This window comes from Oncorhynchus mykiss, chromosome 13 (genome assembly GCF_057628025.1).
Source record: "Oncorhynchus mykiss isolate SJ-2025 chromosome 13, ASM5762802v1, whole genome shotgun sequence".
Classification (NCBI taxonomy): domain Eukaryota; kingdom Metazoa; phylum Chordata; class Actinopteri; order Salmoniformes; family Salmonidae; genus Oncorhynchus; species Oncorhynchus mykiss.
In genome coordinates this window covers 65,513,417-65,535,216 of record NC_143034.1, presented here as the reverse complement: position 1 = coordinate 65,535,216, position 21,800 = coordinate 65,513,417, and the positions used below count along the sequence as shown (strand labels likewise).

General features: G+C 42.8%; 1 protein-coding gene across 4 annotated transcripts; it reads right to left on the bottom strand.

Moving 5' to 3' along the window:
• Window positions 1–51: 51 nt before the first annotated feature.
• Window positions 52–12,345, bottom strand: LOC110486896 (uncharacterized). Of its 4 annotated transcripts, none has more exons than XM_090197203.1 (5): window positions 11,116–12,345; window positions 9,967–10,295; window positions 6,329–6,462; window positions 4,961–5,039; window positions 52–683 (listed from the first exon to the last, which is right to left on the bottom strand). In XM_090197203.1, the coding sequence occupies exons 2-5, from the start codon at window positions 10,256–10,258 to the stop codon at window positions 667–669; spliced, it is 522 nt and encodes a 173-aa protein (XP_090053329.1). In that variant the 5' UTR covers window positions 10,259–10,295; window positions 11,116–12,345; the 3' UTR covers window positions 52–666. The 4 variants fall into 4 exon arrangements, with proteins under 4 accessions (XP_090053329.1, XP_090053327.1, XP_036794862.2 ...); XM_090197201.1 differs by having other exon boundaries at window positions 9,967–10,299; window positions 11,116–11,971; XM_036938967.2 differs by lacking the exon at window positions 4,961–5,039 and having other exon boundaries at window positions 9,967–10,299; window positions 11,116–11,316.
• Window positions 12,346–21,800: the final 9,455 nt, after the last annotated feature.

Below are 21,800 nucleotides of genomic sequence, written 5' to 3'. Positions count from 1 at the left end.
ATTCAACAACAGCGCGATACGAACCTTGTTTCAGCAGGATACCTTATGTCATGCCTTATTGGAATGGATTTATTTTAACAAGACATTTATGAGACAATACAGATGTTTACCTGGACTAAAACATCTCTTCAGGGTTTCCTTATTACAAGCATGGCCTAGTCAAACTATGTTCAAGACATGTTTCATTCTACACAACCACTACTATATAAAAAAGATATAAAACCAATTTTCTGAAACCGACAACAGAAAATTAAGTTGAATAACAAACCAGTCTTATTCTCAAACAGTGAACGGGTGGAAAATAGCTTTTCTTGATCTCTGAATAAGTGAACCAACAAGTCACCAAAACAATGGACTTTTTAAGAGCTGGATCTTGTTGCGTTTATTCGCAGCACACCTTGTATGAATGTTACTCAAATCTGAGTTGTTTTAGTGGAGGTTGTTTATGTACAAAACAGGAAGGAAACAAAGGCAAGAATGAAAACACTAGACATCAACAGTTATGTAGAACTGTGAGCAGGACGTCTTCCGCATGGTATTGGTTCTGTGGTGGAAAATGGGACAAGCTGCAAAGCAGCCGTCTGGGGGGTGGAGGAAGATGTGGGGGAGTACTTGACATGCTAGTAGAGGCCTCCTGTCTGTTGCTGGAAAACGTTGATCGTATCTTCATCCTCCATTTCCAACTGTCAGGAAAAAGGGAGGAAATTAAGACAATTTTATATAGCAATTTTATGTAGCTATTAGCTGTGAATGGAAAGCTTTCGTTAGAAGCCATTTTGCATTTAACATTCTTTCGGCATGCACAAATGTTCATTGGTATTCTCAAAACAGGGAGGAATGCATATTATACAACGGGTGGGTCTAATCCTGAATGTTGATTGGTTAAAAGCGTATTCCAGCCGGTGTCTATTCCACAATTCCTATTTACTCTGTTTCATCTGACTGCGCAATCCACAGTCTCATCAGCCCAGCCATAAACTTGATCTCCACTATAAAAAGCATCCGGACATTATCTCACATTTCTTTTTCAACAGCGGAGATTTGTATAAACCTTGATGTACGTGTAGGGGTCAGGAGTCAAACGAGAGAGCGAGGCAGGCAGTGTTTCTCAGCCAGTCGAAATTATGAATATTGGGATATATACAAAGAAAAATAAATTGAAAAAAGGTCAAACGAAATGAAGTGCAGCTAGTTTGCAGTCTTTCCAGCTTCAGTTTGAAGTTATTGTGTTAGCTGTTGTCATGACGTTGCCCTTTTTGGGTACAGCAAGCCCCATCCCCCTCTCCCTGCCTCTCCCTGCCTCCTACAACTAGGCTGCCGTGGTCAGAGAGAGGTCGTAAATTCCTGAGGAGAGGATCTCCTCATGGCCACACAGTATAGAGATAGAGTGGAGTTTCATAGAGAACAAAGGAATTTCTTCCACCTCACAGAACTTGAGGTCCGAACAACATTTACGTTCCGGAGAAGGTATAAAAGATCGGTGAAGAATCCAGCTACGAACTGGTCCGTTTGTTACAACTTGGGAAGATCAAGAGAGACGGTGTGGCCACATTACCATAACGCTGTTTCGATAATAGCCTCAGATATGAGGTTTACATCTAATTGTTGTATAAGATGAATGAGTGAGGATGATACTGTTTGAATAATGGTGTAATATGATTGTGGACTGTTTAATGAAGAAAAATACAATTCCCTTTTGATTTGAACTAAATCAGAGGACCGCCCATGAGCCCAGTTAGGGTCAGACATCCTGGACCGCCCCTGAGCCCAGTTAGGGTCAGACATCCTGGGACCGCCCCTGAGCCCAGTTAGGGTCAGACATCCTGGACCGCCCCTGAGCCCAGTTAGGGTCAGACATCCTGGACCGCCCCTGAGCCCAGTTAGGGTCAGACATCCTGGGACAGCCCCTGAGCCCAGTTAGGGTCAGACATCCTGGGACAGCCCCTGAGCCCAGTTAGGGTCAGACATCCTGGGACAGCCCTCGTCTGCCATTCTGAATAAAACCCAACTTTTAGAAATCATCACCAGACCATGTTTATCTCAATCACGGGAGTACAAAGGTGGCAGACCATTGCTGAATCTTTTAACCATACCACGTGGTTAAACTCTTAGACTATCGATACCGACAGAATAAGAACAAGTCTTTGATATTAACTACTAGTCTGCAGCTAGGAATTCGGTATCATTGAACGCGAAGAATGACAACCGCCGACAACATGAATGAATGTTGCTCTGAACTATCCCCTCTAACCACGACAGAGAGAGAGAAAGCGAGGGAGAGGAAGAAAACTCTCCAACAGAAACTAACTTTTCAAGAAAGATCCCGATGACACACTGAGCGTAAATATATATTTTGATTGCAATTGTTCCCAAATGAGTGAGCGTTCATGTGCAAAGTATTAGCATTTCAATTGTTATAATTAGCAACTTTGTAGTGTCTCATCTCAGTTTACCCCCACTTCCCCTTTTGTCCACCAAGCCGCGATACCGGTTTATCCCACTAGGGAAACTCCGTTATCATTTCTTGTGTTTATGCATTTCTGTGAATTACTTAGTTAGTAAATAAATGATTTAAGACCATTGATGTATGGATGACTCATAGAGAAAACTGGGTTCGTGCAGATAACCAACAATTTACTACGTTTGGAATGAGACTAACGTGAGGTAAAGTAAATAATTAATTAATGTGAATTATATTAGGAAATTATAACTTTGGAATCTGAATATTTTCCTTGGTGCCCCCGACTTCCTAGTTAATTACAGTTACATGATTAATCAGTTTGATCGCGTAATACTAATTACAGAGAATCTTTGATAAAAACTAAGTCTTCAATTTAATGATAGTAAAGACAACACTGTGTTGTTGGCTAGCTCCTCTGAGCACCACAACAGTGCCCTAACGAGAGAGCACATTTTCTATCCCAGGCGAAATCTCGCCTCATTAGCTCATTGTTATGGATGTATCCAAATAAATGTCACTAGAAAACAGGTTAATAATGCCTGCAAGACACCTGCGTGTAACTAGCATGTCGTCATACCAATGCCTTACACCCACACAGCTCGCATTGGAAAATAAATTTAGAAAACTATATTATTAAATTATTGCACCCACACTGCTTGCGAGCGTCTGCGTTGTCAAGCTCTAAAATAGAAGTCAGTTCTATTTGTGATGCAGATTGCGCTGCAAGTCCTGCCTCTCCCATCTCCTCATTGGTTAATAGAAGCAGGTACCCATGTGCCATTTCGTCATTGGTTAATCCCATGTGGGTGACTGAAAGACGAACAAGGTCGGTGGTGGAAATGCACCTAATTTATGAAAGTTGCCAATCGCAATATAAAGTCCAGAGAAGCAAAAGCATGGAAGGAGAGATGACTAGAAACGATTCGGTTGACGGTTTTATGTGTGGATTAATTTTCAGATTAGAGGACCTTGTGCATTTCAGGTAAATAACAACTCAATGTTTATATCCCAGGACAAATTAGCTAGCAACAGCTAGCTAGCTAAATAGGACAAATTAGCTAGCAAGTGCAAGCTAACTAGCTAAATTGCCATAAATGTTTCATGCTTTTCGACCGTTCCCCAAATTAATGTAATAGGTTCAGAGTTTGTTTGATATTTTAACCTGCGTGTTGTGAACGCGTTTGGTGTGGGGGGGACAAAATAAATTTATGCATGCGCGCAGCCGGTTTGGGTTCCGTGTTACTAACATCTGCGTGAAGCCTGCATGTTAATGAAAGTCATAAGGTGCATAGTTTATGTTTATATTAAATCTCAACCATAAAATGTTAGAAACGTTCAGTTTTGACCGTGCAAGCCGACATTCCAAAGTAGCCTCCGAGTATAGCCTAAGGCTTGTGTATTTCATGTTATCGCTCACGGCCTAGAAAAGATTATGTCCAATCTATAGGTAATCTGTCTTTCCCTCAACACCTCATGGCATGGTATGTTATCTTGCTATATACAGATCTAAATGTTGTTAACCAATCACAGACTGTGTTGTTACCAGTTCCCTGTAGCCTACAACAGACAACCAAAAAACAAGAGTTGTGTTCGTGGCTTTCAGTCAAATAGAGTTCATAGGCTTTCCCAAATTGTTAAATTTAGTGTTAGTTAAGGGTTTAGGGTTCAGGGTAGGGACATCCTAAGGAATCCGGATAGCAGTGACCATTCATAGAGTAAGAGACGGGCACGGCATTTGAGAGCTGTCAGGTGACATGAACGTGCCGTGAACTCGACGGCAGTTTGACGCCTTCAAAAAAACTTGCCTCCATTAAACAGTCCGTTTATTCATGGCGGTATTTTATGGTGCTAGGAAGACGTTAGCTGACCTCGTAAGAGGTATCAGTAGCTTCACGAGGCTTAATTATGGCACGTTAAACCCCCCATACAGCTTAAAAAATGTAAACGCAGCTACTGTTGTTATTCTGTCTGCACTGTTTGACGGGACTGTAAGTTAGCCGTAGATGTCTAGCTAGCAACCAAGGGATAAGAACGTTGCCAGCCAGTATGGCAATGGTACATTTAGAAAGAAAAACTGGGTTATGTCCATAGATACAGAACGACTGGGTCGTGTCTCTGGCAACCGAACGAACAACCAGTCAGCTTGGGTAGCAACCCTAGATGTGTCGGGACTATATTTTGTGGAAGGATGAAATAGTATGAATAAATACATTAAAATAATGTTTTTAATGCAAATATGTCAATCATTATTTGAATATGTTGGTAATCCGTATAAAAGCGATAATGCCCTCTAAGCCGGTGTTTGGAGGAGATATTGGCACGGTTTGCCGACCCTCGAGTTCTTCTCGGCCCTAACAACACCCGTGCCATTATATCCTCCAAACATCAGCTCCTCTGGCATTATCACTTAAATGTATTATTGCTGGAATGGTGTTGTTCAAGCAAAATAGAGTGAATTGACATAATAAATCAGTTCCTCCCATAAGACTCCAGGATTACCTGTGCAGGTGTGTGTCTCGTTTATTAGCTGTCCATCGAACTTGACTACTGTCACTTCTCTACTTTGTGAATGAAAACACTGCAGAAAGGAAGGGATGAGGAGATAGGGAAGGGCATTACAATATTTCCACTCCATATCCACGTTGGCCGACATCATTTTTATCAGATAAAGGAAGAAACAACAGTATAGGGAGGGAAGTGGCTTCTACTCAACAAAGCCTGTAGAGCCTGGCCTACTTCCATGACTTCACTGGTCTAAAGAGACACACAAGATCCATTATGGGTGGGCATGCACACAAGCACACACAGCATTGAGATTAGGCTACTCTTTCCTAAATAAAAATAGTTTCAAGCACTAGAAGAGTGGACAGTACAGAATCATAACATTTTACTCATTTAGCATGAGCTTTTATCCATAGCAATTAGGGTTAGGGCACCAACAGATTGTTCACCTAGTTGGCTCGGGGAGTCAAACCAGCAACCTTTCGGTTACTGGCCCAACGCTCGTAACCACTAGGCTATATGCCAGACAGCTGGGACACTGGAATAATGAGGAAGATGAAAAGGAAGATGATAATATGATGAAGACAACACAGCCCATAGCGCTCGTCTCCTGTCACAGACAATGTAGACTACATCTGACAGTGAACAGATCAAAGAGATACAAGTGTTGTGTTTTCTCTTCAATGAGTTTCCTTGTCCTCAATGGATAATATGAGCTGTCATCTTTCATCAACCCCTGTATTCCCATAGTTAGGGTCAGGACTTTTTTCAGGTCAGGTCATTAGGGCCCATAGCCATAGTCATAAAGCATCTCAGAGTTCAAGTTTATTAGTAATATACCTTTACACATGACATACGTGGAGTACACAGTGCAAATACATGCTTAATTACAGGTTCACCTCTCGACAATAGAAAATAAGAGTACAAAAAGAAAAGCTTGATGAATAAGAACGAGGATAAAAACGTTGCTAACATATATTACAAGGAGACACTCGAACAGATAGTTCTGGTCTTTTCAAAAACCTGGCACAAATTGGGATCTGGGGGAAGGGAATGGGTGGGGTATATGCAAATTAAATACTGTAGTATTTACTATAGTTAAAGTCTGGCGTGTTTGCGGACTGTAGTGTATTTGAGGACTATTCTGTAGTATTTAAGTGTTTGTTTTGTGATGATAATACTTTAGAATTTACTATAGTATTCTACAACATTATATAGTAAGTACTACACATGATTGAGGAATACTACAATGTGTAGTATAGTATATTACAGTTTACTACAGAATTCTATACTAAGTACTGTAGTATTCTATAATAAACTTCATTATTTTTCATGTGGGCACACACACTTTACTGTAGTACTTACCCTGGGGATGACCCAGATGAAGAGGATGAGCAGACTCAGGAGAAGCACAGAGCCAGCAGTGACAGCTGAGACCAGGACCAGATACCAGGACATTCCTAGCCCTGAGGATGCATCATTCTGGTCACACTCCTCATCTGTGGCACAGCAACACACCAGGGTAGCACACATTTTTCAATTCAGTTCAGTACATATCAACAAAATATCCCCAGGTGCAATTCGTTATAAAAGAGATGTTGAAGAATCCAATACAACTCAACAAACTGACCAATTTAAACGTGTTTAGAAGTTACAGCCTGGTAGCTCAAATTAGGATTAGTTCCTATGAGACTGCGCCACTCAGAGCTCACATTAAGACAATGGTCCTGAATCGTTCCCTAACCAATGTTCCCCCTGAGCTCCCGTCGGACTGCCACACAGATTAAATATCAGCACACACAGAGAAGCACAAGATTGAACTTCATTCAACTTTCTAGAGTTTTCCCCTTAAGTTAACACTAACAACGCTTCGCTCTACTGTGGTAATTGTGCTCGAATCAACGCAATTTTAGCCACTTTCAATGATTTGAAACAAAATTAACTATGCAAGACTTTGAATGCAAAACTAACGCCGCTAAACTTACCCTAGTAAAACTGACTAGCCTACCGATCCTCGACTTCGGCGATGTCATCTACAAAATAGCTTCCAATACTCTACTCAGCAAACTGGATGCAGTTTATCAGTGCCATCCGTTTTGTTACTAAAGCACCTTATACCACCCACCACTGCGACCTGTATGCTCTAGTCGGCTGGTCCTCGCTACATATTCGTCGCCAGACCCACTGGCTCCAGGTCATCTACAAGTCCATGCTAGGTAAAGCTCCGCCTTATCCCAGTTCACTGATCACGATGGCAACACCCACCCGTAGCACGCGCTCCAGCAGGTGTATCTCACTGATCATCCCTAAAGCCAACACCTCATTTGGCCGCCTTTCCTTCCAGTTCTCTGCTGCCTGTGACTGGAACGAATTGCAAAAATCGCTGAAGTTGGAGACTTTTATCTCCCTCACCAACTTCAAACATCTGCTATCTGAGCAGCTAACCGATCGCTGCAGCTGTACATAGTCCATCGGTAAATAGCCCACCCAATTTACCTACCTCATCCCCATACTGTTTTATTTATTTATTTTTCTGCTCTTTTGCACACCAGTATCTCTACCTGCACATGACCATTTGATCATTTATCACTCCAGTGTTAATCTGCTAAATTGTAATTATTCGCCTACCTCCTCATGCCTTTTGCACACAATGTATATAGACTCTTTTTCTTTTTTCTACTGTATTATTGACTTGTTTATTGTTTACTCCATGTGTAACTCTGTTGTTGTCTTGTTCACACTGCTATGCTTTATCTTGGCCAGGTCGCAGTTTTAAATGAGAACTTGTTCTTAACTAGCCTACCTGGTTAAATAAAGGTTAAATAAAAAAATTAAAAAGAGTTTATTGTAGGCAGTGCACATCGAAGTAGGATTCTATTGAATTGACATGCACGACTCAGGCCTGTAGTCTACATAGAACGGTGCGCCATAACCAATCAGAGTTGCAGTAGGCCTATATGCAAATAGCCATTGCTATATACGGATCTGTGCCATTCACTTTGAACAGGACAGCATGAGCAGTCCTGAGTAGATGCACTTGTTTTGAGATCAAAGCGAGAGCTGCATGTAGCCAGCCACCTGTGCACATTTGTTCATATTCTTTGCTAGTGAGTTATTAGCCTAGTTATGGCTAATTTCTAGTCAACAATGGGGGAGTGGTTGCTTCCTACAAGAGCACAAAATGTGTGCTACATCTTTGAAAAACAAGTCAGGTAAAGAGCTTTTTTTATGTCTTAAAGGGGCAGCATAGATAGAACAATGATACAGATATTTAAAGCATTCCCTTGGCGTTTCCACTCACTACCAAATATGGTAGTGAGAGGAAGCCAACTGGCCCGCAGTGGGTAAAGATGGATTTTGGCTGACATGCTGCACATTCTCTTATCGATGAAACATTTGATTTCAATACAGTTTTCAATTCCCAAAACTAGAATGTTTTAAACAGAGCGGACTAAGTTTTGTAGACCTTACCCTTTGCAAAAGTGTTTATTTTTAAATTGCTTTGTTTAGAAGGAGTGCATAGGTGAATTGAGTTACTGCACACGCGCACTTTACAGAGTAGCCGTTCCCTAACGGAAATATGCAGATTTATGCTAGAACGCACCAATAGGATCTCTCTAGCTTGTGCTTGGCTCTGCCCACCTCCGTGTCTGTTCTGCCCACTATGACTCATTTCTTCCCAATGGAAACGATTGGCTGTGGTCCATCTTGGTTAAATAAATATCTTTGGTGGCAGTGTTGTATTTTGAGACAGTGTTGAATAAGCTAAGTAGCCAATAGGCAGAGGGTAGCATTTGTCTGATTCTCTGTAGTAATGGTATAGGAATAATAATGAATTGTATTTTGTAAAATGGTTTCTTGCATCAAACACAACATACTTAGTCACCTCCATGTCTGAAGGACAAGTGAATACAGGTTAATGTCAAGCCCTGCATGTTTTTTAATTCAAAAGTCTCATAGAATGTAGGCCTACATTGAACACCACACATTTGCTGTTACTGTAGGCTGAATGATAGAACAGCTATTTCCATATGAAATGTTATGGGATGCATTTTTCTCCATTGTTTTTGATGGTAGGCCTACATTATAATTAAATAGCCACAGTAGCCTACTTGGCCACTGTTAAAACTGTACCTTAAAGTGGGTACAGCCTCAGTGATCACAGTAAACGCGAGCCAGAATCTTTTTTTTTAACCTTTATTTAACTAGGCAAGTCAATTAAGAATAAATTCTTATTTACAATGACGGCCTACCCCATCCAAACTCGGAACACGCTAGGCCAATTGTGCACCGCCCTATGGGACTCCCAATCACAGCCGGATGTGATGCAGCCTGGATTCGAGATACAGTGCCTTAGACCACCGCGCCACTCGGGTTGCACATCATTTTTACAATGTTCAAATCTGCGCCAGGCATATCTGAAATTTACTCAGTGCCAGAAAAAAATAAAGGAACATTGACCCTATTACCCTTCAATATTTGCAGATCTGAAGGATCTGGATAGGTATTACCCGGAGAGGAGCTTCCAACATACAGATCTGTATATTTTACTATAAGTATTTATATATTTCTGCAACCAGCCCTGTTTACATGTATATCCACCTATCACATCTAAACTGACACTTACACACACACACTCACCACTTATGCTGCTGCCGCCATACTGTTTACCATTATTATTATTTTTTTATCCTGCTACCAGTCACTTTCTCCTAATCTCTGCCTGTGTACATATCTACCTCAATACTCCTGTATCCCTGTACATTGTACAACTGGTACTGACCCTGTATTTACTGTAGCTTCCTATCTTAATTCTCATGTTTTTACATTTTCTTATTAGTTATACTATTTTGATATTGAATGCTGCATTGTAGGGTAAGGCTGGCAAGTTAAGCATTTCACTGTGCTTGAGCATATGACCACAAAAAACTTGAACATTGAAGGGTGCAGTAAGTGCCAAATGGAAGGTTAGGGAACGAATCAGGACTGGCTGAGACACTCACCATTCAACACCAGCAAAACAGCTCCTTCCCCCTCAGTCTTCTCAATCTTGTTTTTCTTATAAACACTGTACACACACCAGAAGGCCCCAGAGTCTTCTATGGTCAGGTTTGTGATGGTGATGTCCATTTTGTTGAGTCTTCCGTTAGTCTTCAATCTGAGTTTGAACCTCTCGTGGAGGATTAATTTTTTTGTTTCCTGGTGAAAGTAGAGGACTGGAATCTCTTTTGTTAGGCGCATGTACACACCCAGGTTTTCTTGGTCTGGCAGAGAGGTGCTGCAGTGGATGGTCATAGTGTCTCCCTCCTGCTTTCGGACCAGCAGTCCCTTGCTGCCTTTCATGAGCAGATGGGAGAATGGAAAAAAAAAAACACCATACAGTACCAGTCAAAAGTTGACACACCTACTTATTCCAGGGTTTTTCTTTATTTTTACTATTTTCTACATTGTAGAATAATAGTGAAGACATCAAAACTATGAAATAACACATATGGAATCATGTAGTAACCAAAAAAGTGTTAAACAATTCAAAATATATTTTATATGTGAGAATCTTCAAAGTACGTGTTATTTCATAGTTTTGATGTCTTCACTATTATTCTACAATGTTGAAAATAATAAAAAATAAAGAAAAACCCTGGAATGAGTAGGTGTGTCCAAACTTTTGACTGGTCCTGTATGTGTCAGATGTTTGTTCTTTAAAGATAAACCAACACCAATCAGTTAAGGAGATCTTCACTACCTAAAACTAGTTTCACACAAGTCTGGGTCTATTTTGGGATTATGAATACAAGGAACCATATACTACTCTACCCTCATTTGAATATTGCACTTGAAAAATAAATTACTTAAACAACCTCTTTTGTACATCTATGATATTGCAACTCTATAGATTACAGTGGACTCCTGAAAAAGGCAATGTCTTGGGACTGTCATGCCAGAGCATGCAGTTATCAGGAACAAGCTATTGAAAATCATGTCATTGAAATGTGACTGGAAAACTGTATTGTACTTAAAGAATTCACATTTATTCAAAGAGCACTTATCAAGAGTCGAATGTACATAATATATTTTAAAGTGTAAAACTGACTAGATTAAATCAAAAACTTTCCATCACCTCCCAATGGAAAATTTAAATAAACACCACTCACCTTTCTCAGCCAGGGTGCTGCAAAGGAGACAGAGGAAGATTGCACAACACAGACAGAATGCAGACATCGTGCTGAAACAACATGAGCTTCACATCACAACTAAACTGAGCCTTCAAATAACAGGAAATATATAGTATGTCTATACCACAGTGGTGTCTGCTCTAGAACCTCTCCACCAATAGGAACACGAAGTAGGCCGACTTTACGCTTAGGTTCTGAACAAATGAGGTAGGCCTAATAAACCAAAATAAAATGACAAAATAACATACAGAGAATCAAGACCTGAACTTATTTCAGGTGCAATTATGGGTGTCAGTATGTGACAGAATCATAGGTTAGGAATAAATTAGGTTAAACAACAAAACACAATTATTTGACTAACTTTTACGTCACTACAATCGAAATCAAAATATGTATGTTTTACTCCATACATTTTCCCTGACACCTGTGGAGGCAATTAATATTCATGACATACTACAGTCGTGGCCAAAAGTTTTGAGAATGACAAATATTAATTTTCACAAAGTCTGCTGCCTCAGTTTGTATGATGGCAATTTGCATATACTCCAGAATGTTATGAAGAGTGATCAGATGAATTGCAATTAACTGCAAAGTCCCTCTTTTCCATGCAAATGAACTGAATCCCCAAAAACATTTCCACTGCATTTCAGCCCTGCCACAAAAGGACCAGCTGACATCATGTCAGTGATTCTCTCGTTAACACAGGTGTGAGTGTTGACGAGGTCAAGCCTGGAGATCCCTCTGTCATGCTGATTGAGTTTGTATGACAGATTTGAAGCTTCAAAAGAAGGGTGGTGCTTGGAATCATTGTTCTTCCTCTGTCAACCATGGTTACCTGCAAGGAAACACGTGCCGTCATCATTGCTTTGCACAAAAAGGACTTCACAGCCAAGGATATTGCTGCCAGTAAGATTGCACCTAAATCCACCATTTATCAGATCATCAAGAACTTTAAGGAGAGCAGTTCAATTGTTGTGAAGAAGGCTTCAGGGCGCACAAGAAAGTACAGCAAGCTCCAGGACCGTCTCCTAAAGTTGATTTAGCTGTGGGATCGTGTCACCACCACTACAGAGCTTGCGCAGGAATGACAGCAGGCAGGTGAGAGTGCATCTGCACGCACAGTGAGGCGAATACTTTTGGAGGATGGTCTGGTGTCAAGAAGGGCAGCAAAGAAGCCACTTCTCTCCAGGAAAAACATCAGGGACAGACTGATATTCTGGAAAAGGTACAATGAATGGACTGCTGAGGACTGGGGTCCTTTTCTCTGATGAATCCTCCAAGCAGCTGATTGGTCGACTCCACGGCTAATTGGAGCTGACCCAGCCCCCTCGTCAAGTTACAGCTGTATCCGATTACACTCCTTCGGAAGCTATAAAAAAGCCAGTGTTCTGTTCAGAAGGGAGATCATTGCAGAGATATAGATTGCAGAAAGATCATTACTGAGAGAGGAGGCTGATGGCTGAGGGTGATATACTGTGTTGGTTGTTCTCAGAGGGAGATGATTAGTCTGTCCTGTATTGGTTGAGTGAGAGAGCTGATTGGTTATATCTGTGTGTCAATAGGACGCAGTGTTTTGGTTATTGAAATTGTTTGTGTTATTCTGTTTCATTTGTTTCCAGGGGGAAAGGGGAAGGCACCTTGGGAGTGCTTAGGCAAGAGGCCCACGGGCATACATATTCCCGTAGTATATTCACTGTCTAGGCACACTAGGTAAGACCTGGGAGGACCACCCCCTGTATTTTGGTTAGGGCACCAGGTGGTGCCATATTAGGTAAATAGTGTTTAGGCAGGTAAGATAGAAGAGGAGGCTTTGAGATTAACTAACTTTCTTTGCTTTGGTTCCGTCCAGCCACTTTTCCCCATATTACCGTGTGACGGAATACATTTCTTGTAAACGGTACCACTCTCTGCCTTTGTCATCCTTACTCGCACCTACAGTCCCATACCTCTTTCACTTCACTGGGATTTGAGTTGTAGCAGGGTATTGCGTTCCCTCTTCATAGAGGCGTGCATAACAGTGACGAACAATGCCTTTTCCAGCACGAAGGAGCACTTTGCCATAAGGCAGAAGTGATAACTAAGTGGCTTGGGGAACAAAACATATATATTTTGGGTCCATGGCCAGGAAACTCCCCAGACCTTAATCCCATTGAGAACTTGTGGTCAATCCTCAAGAGGCGGGTGGACAAAAAATACATATATCTGACAAACTCCAAGCATTGATTATGCAAGAATGGGCTGCCATCAGTCAGGATGTGGCCCAGAAGTTAATTGACAGCATGCCAGGGCGGATTGCAGAGGTCTTGGAAAAAGAAGGTTCAACACTGCACTGACTCTTTGCATCAACTTCATGTAATTGTCAATAAAAGCCTTTGACACTTATGAAATGCTTGTAATTAGATTTCATAATTCCATAGTAACATCTGACAAAAATATCTAAAGACATTTGTGTCATTCTCAAAACGTTTGGCCACGACTATACTGTTTAATTAGACATAGAATTCAGTTTTTTACTTAAAGTTTGTCCATTGTTAAATGCTTGTATTTTTTCTAACCTGATACAAAGTTGTCTTTGTGACTTGGTCATAAGACTGGGTGATTTCGTAAGATCCGTTTGGGTGCGACCGCAGCATGTGACACATCCCGTTTTTTTTTGCAGGAACTCAGCTGTATGGGAAGTTGCAGGAAGGAGCACATTATAGTGTGAACTGTGACGAACGCAGTTACAGTATATGGTTGAGCCCTTGTGCTATCAACCTCAGGCTATCTCCTTTTAGACACTATGCTCCGCCCATTTCCACCCATCTGCTAAACTGCCACGAAGATAGAGGTTGCATTTTCTATAAAAGCTGAGAGCCAATGCTATTCGTTGGGCTTTCTGATTACGCACTGTTGAGTGATTGTCATTTATTGCTTCATTTTTGCAAATCTTATAATAGTTGTTTGAAAGAATCTGCAGTCTCTCTTCCCATAGAATGTCTACCACACACCCAAAAGTACTTGTTAAATTTTGAATGCTTAGCAGGAGAGGGGCACCTGCCAGTAGCCACTGCGGAGGTCTAGTGAGGAGAACCAGGAGGACCCCCTAACCAGGTCCAGTGACTCATCGATACGTGGTATGGGGTATGAGTCCTTCCTGGTTACCTCATTCACAGAACCTCAGCTTGCCCCCCTTCTTCAGAAACATGATGACTGGCGCCACCCAGGGGCTGTCTGAGGGCTCGATGAAGTCTGCCTGCTGCATCTCCCACACAGCCTTGTCTGCCGCCTCCTGGCGTGCCAGCGGGATACGGCGGGGAAGCATCTTGATGTGCCGAGCATCACCTGTGTCGATCTCATGCTGCACCAGATGAGTCTGACCCACCTCTTCCTCACTCAGCACAAAGCTGTCTCTGAATTCAAACAGCAACTGCCACAACCGTTCCTGCTGCTCTGGGTCAAGACCAACACAGTTCCTCCCCCATATCTCCCTAACTGCAGACAGTGTCCTCTCCTCTCCCATCTGGGGTAGCTGGGCTGGGGGGGGGGGGGGGGGGGCGAGGCCCGGGCTCACATAGGACCCTGGGACCAGGGCGTGTGTTTCGTACCGCCTGTCCGTCAACCCCTTCAGTCCGCCCACCAGAATCCGCGCGAAGCACAGTCGATTTCCGTGCTTATAAACCCAGGGTCATTACACTACTCCCTCCTTTCAAAGAACTCGTCTTCGCGCTAGCTTGCGACTCTACGTCTTACAGGAACTCGCTCACCGGTGTGGGATTCTGTGTTTTACATTATAGCCATTACCATATATATGATTAAATATTATCGGATGTTGGCTGTGTGAGGTATCTGCATTTGTGCACTTGAGCATCATCATGAGATTGAACAACTGCTTGCTACATCTGCTTTGCCTGTTTGTGTGTGTGACAATATTGAGCAACATGGTATGACTTGCTGCATGTTACAAAGTTGTGGTTAATCAGGCATAGCTCATCACGAGGCTTAACTGAGATGGAAAAATACTGAACAACACAATAGCAGGAACTGAGAAACTGTTACAACTAGAGTGTGGTACCAACACATAGTTAATCTACACAACAGCAGATGTCGGACTCCAAGGAGCACCAAGAGGCTGGGACCAGCCTGAGTGCCTGCGATAGGCTGAGCAAGTTTAAACCACGCTCAGCCTTTACTGTGATAGGACAATGGAGGGGTTGGAACTATTTCTATCACGGTATAAACACTATTGTTCTATACTTGCCAGTCAGTTCTCTGTTCTACCCTGCGTGGTGTTACAGTGAACCCGTATATACGAAAATTGCATTTGCCCTTTATTGCTTGAATTTAATTAAAGACAGATTCTGACTTTCATTCTTCCTGATACCGGATTCGAAAGACGCAGCCTCTGACCGGCCAAGCACACGCACTGTCGTGGATGCAAGGTCCGATCACTTCTGACACCAATGTAATGAAACAGCAGGGAGCAGGTCTCAAACCCTCAACCTTCTAGCCGGAGGTCCGGCGCGCTATCGACTGTGCCGCAAAAGCATGCTCTAGCGGCTCCGCGCTTATAAACCCAGGGCCGCTACAGTATATATGCCTAGCTAGAGAATGAATTAGCTAACTAACGTTAGCCTGCCTAGCTGGACATTCTGAAGAAGTAAGATGTTTTATTTCTACAATTTCCAAAAGGTAACCCAACAAAAACATATGTACTATATGTGTTTGTGCAGTCATGTGCATTAGTAGCACCATTTCTAGCTTTTTTTCCATTTGTTTTTAGTTACACTTGTACGTAAAACTTCTCCATTGATGTTGTTTTATGTTTTCGCTGACTTTTATTAGCGGATGTACAATCGTCGCGAATTGAATTATGGGGAGTTTCAGGCCCCGGAGTACACTCGCAAAGTTGACTCAAAACGAGGGCTGAGGGGTTTATGTTGCAAACTTTCCTTGCTTGGCTAATAATTTGGACCGCCCGCCAAGATGGAACAGGACCTAGAACTGTTCTGCCTGCTGCATGGGGACAGGGGAAGAAGATCATGTGATAGGCAGATTATCATGGCTCAAGGGCAGCGGGAGAGAGAGAGAAAGGCAACTGTGATGGTGAGATAACGCCCAGTAGACACAGACAGTGCAAATGTGGTGGAAATGTCAGTCAGCAAACAAGATCCTTTGCTGATACAAAGGTGGATGGATGTGGCTCACTGAACAATGTTTGTTTGACTTTAGATTCAAAAGCATGACAATAAATATATATTTTCTACAATATATTGCGGAGACAAATGACAAAAAAGGCTAATCCACACATGTAGTTGGAGCATGTCCTACACACCTTTAGTTGTATTAACACAGCAATTAGATTGTTTGTTCTCAGATAATGTAATTGTGGCTGAATCTAGGCTAATCATTCTTAAATATCTTCAATAAAAGTATAGCCCTCTGTCCTACATTATAGAAGACTGTAGAATGACTTTTATTAGCGGATGTACAATCATCGCAAATTGAATTATGGGGAGTTTCAGGCCCCGGAGTACACTCGAAAAGCTGACTAAAAACGAGGGTTGAGGGGCTTATGTTGCAAACTTTCTTAGCTTGGCTAATAATTTCAACCGCCCGCCAAAATGGCGACGGGGATTCCGTTAAGGGCATAAGGCGAGGGTGTCTGTTAAGTGTTTGGACCTAATACCATGTTGGTATGCGGCTTTATTAACGCAATTAAATGTTTTCCCCATATTTTTTGCAAACTGATGCCAAAATTAATTGATGCCAAAATAACAAGCAAAACAATTTTTTAAAACCTTTTATTTAACTAGGCAATTCAGTTAAGAACAAATTCTTATTTACAAAGACGGTCTACCGGGGAACAGGGGGTTAACTGCCTTGTTCAGGGGCAGAATGACAGATTTTTACCTTGTCAAGCTCGGGGATTCGATCCAGCAACCTTTCGGTTACTGGCCCAACGCTCTAACCACTGCCGCCTCAAAGCCCCCCACCAATATAAATATATATATATATATATATATATATATATATATATATATATATAAATAAATATATATATATATATAAATATAATTTTTAGCTAAAAGTGTGGTGCTCAAAACAGGTGGGAGTTGTCAGACATTGAATATCTTGTTAAGCATGGTCAAGTTAATAAATGCTGTGGATGATGCATTAACCCCCCAGACCAGTGGAGGCTGCTGAGGGGAGGATGACTCATAGTAATGTCTGGAATGGAGTAAATGGAATGGTATCAAACACATTGAAGACGTGGTTTCCAAGTGGTTGATACCACTCCATTGACTAAATTTCAGCCATTATTATGAGCCATTCTCCCCTCCGCAGCTTTTACTGGCTCAGACACACCAAAGATACAGTCCTTCCGAACTGAGCTGCAGGATAGGGAGGGAACTACTTAGGGGTCTGACAACTTGGATGGAAAATTACTGAAAATAATAGCTGACGATATTGACACTTTTTGCCACATCTTCAATCTAAGCCTTCTAGAAAGTGTGTGCCATCAGGTCTGGAGGAAAGCTAAAGTCATTCCGTTACCAAAGAATAGTAAAGAACCCTTTACTGGCTCAAATAGCCGATCAATCAGCCTGTTACCAACCCTTAGTAAACATTTGGAAAAAAATGTGTTTGACCAAATATAATGCTAGTTTACTGTAAACATATTGACAACAGACTTTCAGCACGCTTATAGGAAAGGACATTCAACAAACACGGCACTTACAAATTACTTTTGATTAGCTGAGAAAAATGTATGATAAAAAAAGATGTGGGCGCTGTTTTGTTAGACTTCAGTGCAGCTTTTGACATTATCAATCATAGTCTGCTGCTGGCAAAACGTATGTGTTATGGCTTTACAGCCCCTGCTATATTGTGGATAAAGAGTTACCTGACAACAGAACACAGAGAGTGTTATTTAATGGAAGCCTCTCCAACATAATCCAGTAGAATCAGGAATTCCATTTTTTTCAAAGCCAGTGTGTCTATGTATGAGGATGACTCACCACAAACACGTCAGTTACTACAGCGAGTGAAATTACTGCAACACTCAACAAAGAGCTGCAGTTAGTTTCAGAACGGGTGGCAAGGAATAAGTTAGTCCTAAATATTTCAAAAACTAAAAGCATTGTATTTAAATCTTGTAATAAATGTGGAAATTGAGCAAGTTGAGGTGACTAATCTGCTTGGAGTAATCCTGGATTGTAAACTGTCCATGGTCAAAACATGTTGATACAATAGTAGCTAAGATGGGGAGAAGTCTATCCATAATAAAGCTCTGCCTTGTTAAAACTATCAACAAGGCAGGTCCTACAGGCCCTAGTTGTCACACCTGGACTAGTGTTCAGTCGTGTGGTCAGTTGCCACAAAGAGGGACCTTGGAAAATGACAATTGGCACAGAACAGGGCAGCACGACAAGCCCTTAAATGTACATGGAGAGTTAACATAAATAATGTAAATCTCTCGTGGCGCTAAGTGGAGGAGAGATCGACTTCATCACTACTTGTTTTTGTAAGAAGTGTTGACATGCTGAATGCACCAAGGCGTCTGTTTATACTACTGGCACACAGCTCGGACACCCATCCATACCCCACAAGACATGCCACCAAAGGTCTCTTTACAATCCAGAATAGACTATGGGAAGCACACAGTACTACATAGAACCATGGCTACATGGCTCTATTCCACATCAGGTAACTGATGCAAGCCGTAGAATCAGATTTCAAAAACAGGTAAAAATCCACATTATGGAAAAGTAGAGGCACAGACACACACGTACACATGGATTTTGTGTTGTAGATAAAAGTGGCCTGAGGGAACACAATGTGTTGTGAAAAGTGGTATGAAATGTAATTTTTGAAATTGTATATAACTGCCTTAATGTTCCTGGCCCCAGGAAGAGCAGCTGCTGCCTTGGCAGGAACTAAAGGAGATCTTTATTAAATACAAATACCATCAGCCCATTGGTGTTTTTATAACACAGCTACAGAGTTCAATGGCTGTGATGGGAGAAAACTGAGGATGGATCGACAACATTGGAGTGACTCCACATAAATAACCTAATTGACAGCGAAAATATTACAACAATTATTGCATTGTGTTTGCACAAGGTGCTGAAGTAATACTGCAACAAAAAAATATCAAATACATTTTTAGACTTTGGGACAAACCCAACACATCAGAGTAACTGACTCCTTATTTTCAAGCATAGAGGTGGCTGATTCATGGTATGTGTATGCTTGACATCAGCACATACTGGGGAGTTTTTGGGGATAAAAAGAAGCAGGGTAGAGCAAAGCACAGGTAAAATCCTAGAGGAAAACCTGCTTCACACCAGACACCGGTAGAGGAATTCACTGTTCCGCCAGACAATAATCTAAAACACAAAGCCTAATATAAACTGTTGTTCCTTACCTAGAAGACAGTGAAGTTCCTGAGTGGCCAAGTTACAGTTCTGTACTTAGATCTGCTTAAATCTATGGCAAGACTTAAATTGCTGTCTAGCAAAGATACCCAACACCGTCACAGAGATTGAAGAAATGTGAAAATATGGACAAATATTGCACAAAACAGGTGTGCAAAGCTCTTATGAAACTTACCCAAGAATAAGTAACAGTATTTTAGTGATTAATTTTTCATTAATCTTTAAAAACAATATAATTTTTTACCCACTTTGACAGAGTATTTTATGTAATGATACCGACACACAGGACAAAACCCCAGCCAGCTCTCTCCAGCCCTGCCTGCACTCCCCACCACCAAAACACAGGACAAAACCACAGCCAGCTCTCTCCAGCCCTGCCTGCACTCCCCACCACCAAAACACAGGACAAAACCCCAGCCAGCTCTCTCCAGCCCTGCCTGCACTCCCCACCACCAAAACACAGGACAAAACCACAGCCAGCTCTCTCCAGCCCTGCCTGCACTCCCCACCACCAAAACACAGAACAAAACCACAGCCAGCTCTCTCCAGCCCTGCCTGCACTCCCCACCACCAAAACACAGGACAAAACCCCAGCCAGCTCTCTCCAGCCCTGCCTGCACTCCCCACCACCAAAACACAGGACAAAACCACAGCCAGCTCTCTCCAGCCCTGCCTGCACTCCCCACCACCAAAACACAGGACAAAACCCCAGCCAGCTCTCTCCAGCCCTGCCTGCACTCCCCACCACCAAAACACAGGACAAAACCCCAGCCAGCTCTCTCCAGCCCTGCCTGCACTCCCCACCACCAAAACACAGAACAAAACCACAGCCAGCTCTCTCCAGCCCTGCCTGCACTCCCCACCACCAAAACACAGAACAAAACCACAGCCAGCTCTCTCCAGCCCTGCCTGCACTCCCCACCACCAAAACACAGGACAAAACCCCAGCCAGCTCTCTCCAGCCCTGCCTGCACTCCCCACCACCAAAACACAGGACAAAACCCCAGCCAGCTGTCTCCAGCCCTGCCTGCACTCCCCACCACCAAAACACAGGACAAAACCCCAGCCAGCTCTCTCCAGCCCTGCCTGCACTCCCCACCACCAAAACCCCGGCCAGCTCTCTCCAGCCCTGCCTGCACTCCCCACCACCAAAACACAGGACAAAACCCCAGCCAGCTCTCTCCAGCCCTGCCTGCACTCCCCACCACCAAAACACAGGACAAAACCCCAGCCAGCTCTCTCCAGCTCTGCCTGCACTCCCCACCACCAAAACACAGGACAAAACCCCAGCCAGCTCTCTCCAGCCCTGCCTGCACTCCCCACCACCAAAACACAGGACAAAACCCCAGCCAGCTCTCTCCAGCCCTACCTGCACTCCCCACCACCAAAACACAGGACAAAACCCCAGCCAGCTCTCTCCAGCCCTGCCTGCACTCCCCACCACCAAAACCCAGGACAAAACCCCAGCCAGCTCTCTCCAGCCCTGCCTGCACTCCCCACCACCAAAACACAGGACAAAACCCCAGCCAGCTCTCTCCAGCCCTGTCTGCACTCCCCACCACCAAAACACAGGACAAAACCCCAGCCAGCTCTCTCCAGCCCTGCCTGCACTCCCCACCACCAAAACACAGGACAAAACCCCAGCCAGCTCTCTCAAGCCCTGCCTGCACTCCCCACCACCAAAACACAGGACAAAACCACAGCCAGCTCTCTCCAGCCCTGCCTGCACTCCCCACCACCAAAACACAGGACAAAACCCCAGCCAGCTCTCTCCAGCCCTGCCTGCACTCCCCACCACCAAAACACAGAACAAAACCCCAGCCAGCTCTCTCCAGCCCTGTCTGCACTCCCCACCACCAAAACCCAGGACAAAATCCCATCTCCAGAATAACAGTTAAATCAATTTGTATTCCTCATTGTAACAAAATGTGAAGAAATCTACAGGGGTTGAATACTTTTAATTACAGTGCCAGAATCATAACACTCCTGGTAACACTCCTGGTAACACTCCTGGTAACACTCCTGGTAACACTCCTGGTAACACTCCGACGCTACGGAAACAGTCCTGTCCTGGTGCTCTGCTGGGACTGCTGTATCCTCAGGCTCTGGTTCCATGGGGGACAACAGGAATACCAACACTGTTATACACTATTTTACCATACACATTTTATAAACTGCATTTGACTATGAATTTGATTGTTTGGACAGGAATCCTCTTCCATTAGGTAGACAAATATAATATAC